Below are 10,172 nucleotides of genomic sequence, written 5' to 3'. Positions count from 1 at the left end.
CATGTATGCCAAATATGTAGTTTTCATTCTAGACACACAGACTAGAGGGGCTAGTTAAGATGTTCCTGTTTGCCCAGGGGTGGCATTTGCATTTTTAGTCTGCATTTTTGTTTTACAGTGCTATATTTAAAAAAAGTTTTTCTTGTTTTATGTCCCCTCCCCCAGCAATTGACAACGCGTATTGCATTGGCGTCATAAATTATCCTATTGACATTACAGCATTATTGTCATGCAGCAATGAATGTGATTGTTTTATTGCTTGTTTTAATTACAGATGTTTATATTGTAATGCTTCTCTGATTGCTTTATATATCTGCAATCCACTTAGAATCCTATTTAGCACTAAACAGCACATAAATTGATAAAGGGTAACGATGAGGGCGAGAACTACTGTAAAGGATTTCAGATGCCTTTCTCAGAAAGACCCAACCTGAAGAAATGGACGGTTTGCAAAGTTTAAAAGAAAGCAATAAAAACAATGCAGTTTAGAATCTTTTCAATAAACAATAATGGATCATTGTGGCTTTTAAAAGAAAAAGAAAAACAAAAAAATACCATTATTGTTTGGGAGGTATTTCCCCCCTTCTGCATCCAAGCCCCTTCCCCCAACAAACCAGCTTGCACTTCAGGACACTTTTAAGAAACACAGCCCGGCCACAGAGGTGCGACAAAGCAGCCAGTGCAGAACAATGCGATGCCCTGCCAGGTTGCCACCCCCACAGATGCCTCGGCAGCATCCTTCCTCGCTGGGGCGAGACGAGTTTCCACCTGGCTTGCTCCGGAACGGGCGGGGAGAGGAGGGGAGCCTGTGCCAGTCGCGGACGCAGCCAGCCACCTTGGGCTCCCCTCTAGCAGCAACCTATTTTGCCTCCCCCCGCTTCCAGCGTGAAACTAAGGGGGGGGGAAGGGAGTGGGCGGGGCAGGAGCGGCAGCCCCTCAGCTAACGGAGCGCGCGCGCCCGCCCGCGCGGGGAGGGAGGGAGGGAGGGGAAAAGGGAGGGAAGCGGGGTCCGGGGGAGGCCGAGGGGCGGGGGCGGAGGCGGTCCGAGCGCGAGGAGGGCGGGGCGGCACGCAAGCGCGATGGGAGCCTCGCCGAGCCCCACGCGGGCGCTCTCAGAGCCTCGGCAGCGGCGCTTCCAGTTGAGCCGCGAAGGGGCCTCAGGGCGGCGAGGCGCGCGGAGGAGCCGGCGAAGAAGAGCGGAGCCGGGCGGGCGGACAGCGCGCTCTCGCTCTCTCTCTCTTTCGCGCAGGGGCGGAGCGGCCAGCTTTGCTCTCCGGCGGTTGCCCAGCCCCGGCTAGTCATGGGGTAAAAAGGGGGAGCGAGCGAGCGAGGAACAATAAAAGCGGCGAGGCGGCGGCGGCGGCGGCGGCAGCGCTGACTGACTGCCTGGGCGAGCGAGAGAAAGCGGGGGATGCCGGGCGCTCGCTGAGCGGACCGAGCGGCGGAGAAAGTGGAGCGAGGCAGCGGAGCAGCGGGCGTCAGGGAAAGCGCGCGCGGCGGATGCTTTGCGCGGCCGGCGGGAGGCGGCGGCGGCGGCGAAGGGGGAGAAGACGGAGGGCGGCGGCGGCGGCGGCGGCGGCGAGATGATCGCGGAGTTGGTGAGCAGCGCCCTGGGGCTCGCCCTCTATCTCAACACGCTCGGCGCGGATTTCTGCTACGATGACAGGTAGGTGGTGGCGGAGGAGGAAGAAGAAGCAGAGGCGGACTCGGGGCTTCCTGCTCGGGGGGCGCGTCCGGCTCGGTCGCGCTCGCCGGCAGCTCCAAAGGGAGCGCGCTCTCTGGGCCGTGGGCTTTGGTGCGAGGCTGTGAAAACACAACGCACAACTTTCCTTGCCCGGACTGCCGCCTCCTCCTCCTCTAATCCGCGCTCTCACCTGCGGAAGAAGGGTTAATCCGATTATCTCTCCCCGCCTTAACGCTTTACGGATTTCATCGCACCTTTTCTTCCTTTGCGCGTTCTCTCTCTCTCGCGCCTGCCTTTCCCTTGGGTAATTTCGGCTCAGGAGGGCTGGGAAGAGAGTTCAGGGCTTCCCGGATCGACTTCGCTTTGCGCTCGAATCTACCAATCAGAGGCAGGTGCAACAACAACAACAACAACAACAGGCACGCAGTTAGAATGGAGGCGCTTGGGTGCCTTTGAGGACATTCTCCGGCTACGGATTTGTTCCCGGTACCTGAGCTGAACTTGCAATCCGTTCCACTCCTGGTTAGCAGCGATGTGCCGGTAGATCCCGATCTACCATCTGCCCACCCTAGTGGAGAGACGCAGTTTGCAGGGCTGGCTGTCAAGTTAGGTTGCTGGAAAGGGTCGGGGAACATAGGTCCCCTGGTACAGCTGAGCAAGCGAGGAGTGCAGGCAAACTCCTTCCATACTAAATCTCTTAATTCTTTCTCTCATTATGCCTTTGCCAAGATCACCCTTTCTGGTCACTTTTTGGAAGTTCGGGGGGAAGGGAAATCTTTGTTCTTTGGGTAATAATTCCATACACACATGTGCGATTTTCTAAAAGGAAAACATTCTCCATCTGTCCTCACCCTGCCAACCAGTTTGATCATTCAATGGTGTTAAGTTTGGGTTAGAAACAAACCCTTTCCCTCTTTCATCCACAAAGCCATTGCTTTTTGAAGGGGGATGGATTCAACTTGTTTCTCTTGATGCTCTTGTTTCCGGAGCATTTGACACTTAAACTCCCTTGCGCTTGTAAGTGTATTAAAGGGACAGGGATGCTCTGAATTTTTAAAGGGAGAAGTGTCCAAGCTGAATGGAAACTGGGCTTTCTAACTAGGAACCCCTTCCATTTAAAGCCCACAGATGTGCCCAAGTTTCTTTGTAGTTAATGAGTGTTGAAGGGGAAGGTACTCAGTACATGCTGTTGTTGCATAGAAGTTGCCCTGTCATTGAAAATGCTTGTTCTGGAGCTAAAGTGCATTGATCCCTGCCTGAAACTGAGCCTTGGAATAGGAACCTCTGCTTTAACTTTGCTCACAGGGGCAGTGCTTACTTGAAAATCATCAGTTTGGCTGTGTTTGCATGTTAGCTGTGTTTGCATGTTTGTGTTCGTGTGCGCATTTGTCCTCTGAAGATCTGCTGAGCAGCTTTTCTTCCTGAAAGCTCTTCTGTTCTGCTCCCCAGCCTGTATGTTCAACATTCCTTTATGCTAATTAGCAAAGATGAAGCCCCCCAGGACTTGAATTTGGCTCTTTTGAGTTCAGACAGTTAATGAGAAGTGAACCGTGTGGCTGAAGAAAACTGCATCGAGTTCTAGAAAATGTCACAGTTGTTCTGGGTGCTTCTGCCTCCCCTTAAAATGGACAAGTGCTTAGGCACTACTGAGAAGCTGTATTAGCAATTAGAGAAAATTCCAATTTGCGCCTTTTCCGGTGACTTACTCTGATTACAATTAAAACAGATGCATAATTAAAATATATTAGGGAGAGCAGCACGCCTGGCTGAATTTATGAGCCATCTTGGGGTGTTTGCATGCTCCATTGGCGTTAAACCATCCAAAAAGTGAGCATAGATTTACTTTGACAGCTTTTCATCAGTCCCTCTCTGTTTGGAAACTGAATAGATCCCCTGGGTTAGGGTGAACTGCCTTTCAGCAGAGTGCCTTTGTATTGAGGGGATGCCCCTTGAATTCTCATATATGGGAGTAATCAAGCACCACAGTGTCGGAAAAGTCCAAACTAAGTGGATCTTACAAATGGTACATTGGCAGTTCTGACTTCATATATTCATTCAGTTACATTGTTGTCAACAGAGTTCTACTGTGGCTACAAAGATATTATTCAGTCATGTGTTTGTGTTCAGAGATGATGCATAAACGCAGACATAAGAGCTAGAGCAGCATAACTGTTGCCAGAAAACATGCCTCAAACTTTCAGGCAAATAGTAAGGGAAATGATCTATTCTAGCATTGAAGGACCATTTGCATTGGGACATAAACTGGTTGTACTTAAGTCAGTTAAGTTGCTTAATCCTGAATTTTGGTCTGCTTTGCAGGGCACTGCAGCACCTGTCACAGTTTGGGAGTTACTAGTAGGATAAAGGCACGATTTGCTCTTTTTCCTTCTACAAAAATTGAATGCAACTTGTGTGTTTCCTTCTTAGCCATTGCAGATTAGCAGTTCAGCAACTTAACCCTAAAGGATTTCCCAGTTTTACAGATCATGATCTTTTCTATTTCCAAATTTTTAAGAAAACCATTAACTGTGTTCTAGTGTGTTAGTGGTCTTTTAATGGGTGTATAAAGTTGTTTAATGATTATACACTGCTTTGTGCAGTTTTATGGAAAAGCAGCATAAAAGCTTTTGAAATAAGACCTAATAACTCTGCTAATGCTGGCAGATACTTACAGGTGTTAATATGCAGTATTACAGTAGTTGGAGGATATCAATATAGCCATAAGTAAACATACATCGTCGGAGTTGGAAAAATCCTGTGCACCTGGTTGCTGGCTTGCCTAAATATGTGATGATGGTACCTAAGGATGTGGATATTTTTTGCAGCCCTGCCTCCTGCATTATCTAGGGGCTGCATTATCAAGGTTGCTTGAGGACACTGATTGGGAATTTAGTGCTCTTTGCCAGTTTAATTCTCCTAAAATTGTATTGCTGTTGCTGAACATCATGGATGTAGAGGTCAAGCTCTTTGTTGATTTTGACATGATTGCTCTTACAGAATGTTAGTGGCAATTTAATTGCAGGCCATCTCTTTTTCTTTCTTTCTGTTAATCCCAGCAGTACCAGTTTAGCATTAATCTTGCGTTGGATAAATGACATTTAAGCTGCAGGTTTGTTTAATTTGTCTAAAAGCTAAAGACATAAACACCTCTTGGATTTAGAAATTCATTGGCATGTGTGAACTGAAATTATTGATTATGCTGTAGAGTAGGTCAGTTAATTACCGCATTTTCAATTACATTGGGAAGGAAGGAGAGTTGAAAACTGCAAACTAGCAAATGCTTTTCTAGTTCACCACTGCAAATCTTTTCTTAAAAAGTGAAACTCCCAGACCTAAAATATTTTAACTACAATCACAGGGTTGTGTGGACCATCAGGAGCTTTCTTAGAATGTAACTCGATGAAATGTGAACTGAGTAGAAGCTGTGGGATACTGCCTTCCAGGTGGGATATGGATCATACGTCCAAGTTAAATTGAATCAAAATTGTGCATATAAACTTTGAAGCTGATGATCACTTATAAGAGCAGTGCCAAAGCCTTCAGGTTTTCTGTTCTATCAGATGTGACATTGACTTAGACTGTTTTTCTTCTTGATACAGTGACCAAGATTGCTATATAAAAGGTGTCTGTAATTGCATTCTGTGTTTTAGTAGGTTGGCAAAGATTAAATGGTGTCATAAAACCTTCTTTACAGCAAGATCAATTTCTTAATGATAAAAAGTAATGGAAAACAATGTGCATTACTCGCCTGGAATGAAGTTACTTACCGTCTCAAAACAATCATTTATTCTGAGGCCAAATCTCATTTTAAGGAAAACGAAGTCAATTCATTATTGAGTTTAAAGAGGAGTTTGAAAAGATCTGACATACACAATGTATGTGGGAAGAATGGATGAAGGCATGGCAAGAGGGGAAAATAAATACTTGCTTGTATCCATATGACCGGTCCAGTTGCTGAAACATGAAACTAAGGACTGCCAATTCAAAGATATGATACAGAGAAAAGCACCTCTCTGTTCCTGAGAAATGCATATGGGGTTTAGTAATCATTGCGTAGCCAGTGCCCCCCTCCCCATGCCGCCTTCTGTAGTTCTAAAATTCCACATATTCTGAGTCATCTGCAAAGATTAAAGGAGTGACCAAAGATAATGGGACATGTTAAATACAGAGGGGGGGGGAATGTGGCAGTATTTTCAAAGGCTTGATATATGGGAGAAAGGGAAAGTGAGGTCTGGCAAGAGGTGAGTTTGTTCCCACTTGGAAGCAAAATGGCAAGGGAAAATTTAGTGTACATTCTCTTAGAATTGTGTGTTCATCATGGTTGTTAAAGATGCCTACTGCATCAGTTGAACTACCATACTTTGAAAACTTTTAAAAATTTGAAATAGTTGGCAGGTCATTATTTAAGTTGAGATATATGGGTGATTTGTATAAAAGTGATTGTTGCTGTGTAAGATTTGGTGTCTTAGGATACTGGCAATCATAAATAATTGCAGCGATAATCTAAAAACACCCATGCAGATCCACTGAAGTACTGCATTCCAGTATACACTCAAATGCTCAACAAGCTGCACACTCTAAGGAAAGCATTATATTACCCTTTAACCTTGCATGATAAACTTTTCTTACAAAACTTATGTCTTTGAAACTTAGTTTCTGCAATCATGGGCATTGATTTTTCATTCTGCAACTTCACTTACCACATTTCTGAGTGCTTTCACAAGTTCCCAGAGATGGTGTGTCATTTTTTCACTACTTCTGTAATGTTTCAAAGGTATCTCATGCATGCACCTCACTTTTAAAGAAATGCTTGTATTTTCTTTTTAACAAGTTAGGAAAAGAAAGAGAGAGAAAAGTATGAGGCATTGTTTTTCTATTTTGCTGTCTTTTGAAATGTGTGAAAGCACTTCACTGCAGGCAAATATGTATCAGATGCTATTTTTAAGTTGCTCAAGTGATTTATTGGCTTTATAAATTGGCCAGTTAAGTTAGTATTCAGTTGGGACCAAATTTTAATCTGTAGTGGAGTTTGAAGAAAGAAAAATATTTCTTTTAACAGTATTTTTTTTTACTTGGGTATAAATTATTTCATTTTATCCTGTTTCATTAGAAGACACACTGGGGTTTCGGTGAGATGTAGATACATTTACATTTAGTCAACTAATTCATCGGTTAGAAGAGACCAGTTAAACGTCATTTTTGTAGTGCTAATTAAAGCAACTTCAAGATGACTTGCATGAAAAGGTAAATATTGCTGTTTTCACAAAGTTTGGCTACACGTCACACCATAACTTTCTTAAAGGCTATCAAGTAATTATGAAGCACATTTTTATTAGATCAGTTTAATGATACAGTTTGCATAGAACCTCATAATTTTTAAAAAAGTGTAAAGAAATGTGTTAATCTATCACCTGAGCTTGGTTCTAGAGATTTAAGAAACAATTCTTACTAAAAAATTTAAATGGTACATTATATGCCGTGATTATCCCGATTAAAATTTTGTAAGCTTAGTACAAGCTTAGTAACAGGGGTGTGGGTGGCGCTGTGGTCTAAACCACTGAGCCTAGGGCTTGCCGATCGGAAGGTCGCCAGTTCAAATCCCCACAACAAGGTGAGCTCCTGTTGCTCGGTCCCAGCTCCTGCCAACCTAGCAGTTTGAAAGCACGTCAAAGTGCAAGTAGATAAATAGGTACCACTCCAGTGGGAAGGTAAATGGCATTTCGCCAGAAGTGGCTTAGTCATGCTGGCCATATGACACGGAAAAACTGTCTGCAGACAAACGTCGGCTCCCTTGGCCAGTAAAGCAAGATGAGCTCTGCAGCCCCAGAGTTGTTCACAACTGGATTTAACTGTCAGGGGTCCTTTACCTTTTTAAGCTTAGTATGCTATTGCTCAGTTCCTCTCTTTGTCGTGCCACAAAAAGACATTACAGTGGTATCTTGGTACTTGAACGGCTTGGCTCCCGAACAAATTGGCTCCCCAAAGCTATAAACCCGGAAGTAAGTGTTCCGGTTTGCATATGTTTCTCAGAAGCCGAATGTTTGGCACGGCTTTCGCTTGAGTGCAGGAAGCTCCTGCAGCCAATTGGAAGCCGCGCCTTGGTTTTCGAATGGTTTCGGGAGTTGGACGGACTCCTGGAATGGATTAAGTTTGAGAACCAAGGTACCACTGTATCTGACAACTGATCCAATACATACAATGGAAGAAAGAGTGTAAGAACCAGAGAACAATAGATAGCCATCTATCTCTTAATTCTTATGGTTTTTAAAAACTTAATGGGTGGCATTTACTTTTAGTTCTACCCTGAGTAGACGCATTGAAATTAATGGACAAATTAGAGTCATTAATTCCTGTGGATCTACTCTGAGTAGAATTTGGTTTAATACAACTCACTGTATCATTTCTGTAGATGTATGTAATGGTGTGGATACTGTGTCTTCATTACAGGATTTCCCTGGGTTGAATTAAATTTTGCACTATCATGAACATTCCACCTGTGCAAGCATTGCGGCTTGACAGGAGGAATGAGTCCCCATCTCCGCCCCCCATGTGGTGTTCTGAAGGGGGGTGTCTTCTGACACACACCCCAAGCTAATTTCAAAGAGCATGAAGTGGGAGGAGGGGTTTAAAACCACATTGTGCAAGCAGAAGTTCATGTGCAGGCCTTCTTCTTTTGGGCTTGCTGGTAAATCCTGCCCCATGTTATTACATTTGACCTTTCATCTTAAAGGACAATTGAGTGCTGGGTTCCTTATAGGAAGGGTGGCACTTTTACCAGCAAGTAAGTAAAGGTAAAGGGACCCTTGACCATTAGGTCCAGTCGTGGCTGACTCTGGGGTTGCGGCACTCATCTCGCTTTACTGGTTGAGGGAGCCAGCGTACAGCTTCTGGGTCATGTGGCCAGTATGACTAAGCCGCTTCTGGAGAACTGGAAATGCCGTTTACCTTCCCGCTGGAGCTGTACCTATTTTTCTACTTGCACTTTGAGGTGTGCTTTCAAACTGCTAGGTTGGCAGGAGCAGGGACTGAGCAACGGGAGCTCACCCCGTCGTGGGGATTCGAACCACCGACCTTCTGATTGACAAGTCCTAGGCTCTGTGGTTTAATCCACAGCGCCACCCGCGTCCCTAGCAAGTAAGTATTCCTATGCAAAAACTGTTTTGTATCTTGCCTCTGATCAGAGCTCAGACATCGCCAAATTTTTGAGCATGACCCCAATGGGATGCATGGAGGCATACATCCAATAAAATTAGAGATAAATTGACATTGGGAAGAAAAGTACAAGAAGTAGTGTAAGAGTTTGCCATGAAATGAAGTATTACAATAAGCTATAGAAACCAGGTGGGTATATAGAGTGGGACACCTGCCTTAGGCGATATTTGCAGAAGACCTTGTTTAAAGGGAGGTGCCAATTCTCTTGTTCCAATTTATGTATTGGAGGATGATAAAGGAACAAAAAAGCATAACGGTTCCACTCATACCCTACAGCTGTAACTGTTGAGTTCTAAGAGCTAATAATGTGAGGTTTGTTCTTGTCTACTTGTATAAACATGCTGGAAAATGCAGTGGTATGATTAAAATCCTATTTAATCCAAGTGGCTGACATGAAAACCGAGTGCTACCCAGGATTCAGTTTGTGCTTTGCTCAGATATCTGCTGATGAGTTGTATGTGAAATGCACATTCAAGTGAAGTTTGTCTTAAGTCAAACTGTAGTTCAGGTGAGCCTAGTGTGCTAGCTGCACCCTTCTCAAAGTGTGAGCTGCTATTGTACCCAGACCATGCTCAGCTGGTCATAATAAGCAATGCTGATTGCAGAGGCGGACAAATATGTGCAGCTGGCTTTGCTAACAATATTGTCACGGTAAGCCCCCAAACAGCTCTTTAAGCTCTTCACAGTTTAAAAAGCAAAGTGTTGCCCAGCAAGGAGGAGAGGGCTCTGAACTGCGGCAGTTGTATTCAGTATTGAGGTGCACATGTGCTACAGCTCTATCTTTACCGCATGTATTTTAAATAGCTGTGATGTGAGGCATTATTAGAGACCTGTCTCCAGTGGGGCTTAGGTCTTAGTAAATGCGTTAGAATTGCAGACTTGAATATCTTGTAGACTTTATCGCTTGATAAGCTGGTTGAAGCAATACACCAAAGGATTTGTATTTATACGATTTATGCTCTCGTATTGATAGAGTTGCTAGTGTATTAACCTTTATTTGAGTGCATGAATTTTCCAAGAAGAATGGTTGCTGGAAATAGCCTCTTCACACAGGGATTGGAGTTGTGTGCTTCATTACTTCTTCATTTCCTTGTTACCTAGCTTTTCTTCTTTTAAATGTTCCAATGTGCTGTCTAAGAGTTACTGGTGGCTGAAGTAGCAGGTCTCTCTGAGCAAGGGTTTGTAACTGAAACAAGTGGCTTTGTTATGGTTAGTCACGAACTTCTGTATTTTTAACTATAAAAATACTATTTACTTGAAAAACCATGAAATACAC

At 44.3% G+C, this 10,172-nt stretch overlaps 1 protein-coding gene across 1 annotated transcript in view; it reads left to right on the top strand.

Moving 5' to 3' along the window:
• The first annotated feature begins 1,091 nt into the window (after positions 1-1,091).
• Positions 1,092-10,172, top strand: part of TMTC2 (transmembrane O-mannosyltransferase targeting cadherins 2) — a 203,526-nt gene continuing 194,445 nt past the window's right edge. Inside the window, exon 1 of the mRNA XM_079991822.1 lies at positions 1,092-1,666. Within this exon, the coding sequence (XP_079847948.1) occupies positions 1,584-1,666 (83 nt within the window). The 5' untranslated portion in view covers positions 1,092-1,583. The remainder of the gene's footprint in view (positions 1,667-10,172) is intronic.

Source organism: Podarcis cretensis (genome assembly GCF_951804945.1).
Source record: "Podarcis cretensis genome assembly, chromosome: 10".
Classification (NCBI taxonomy): domain Eukaryota; kingdom Metazoa; phylum Chordata; class Lepidosauria; order Squamata; family Lacertidae; genus Podarcis; species Podarcis cretensis.
Note: the sequence above shows the minus strand (reverse complement) of the source record. Positions and strands in the feature narration are given on the sequence as shown.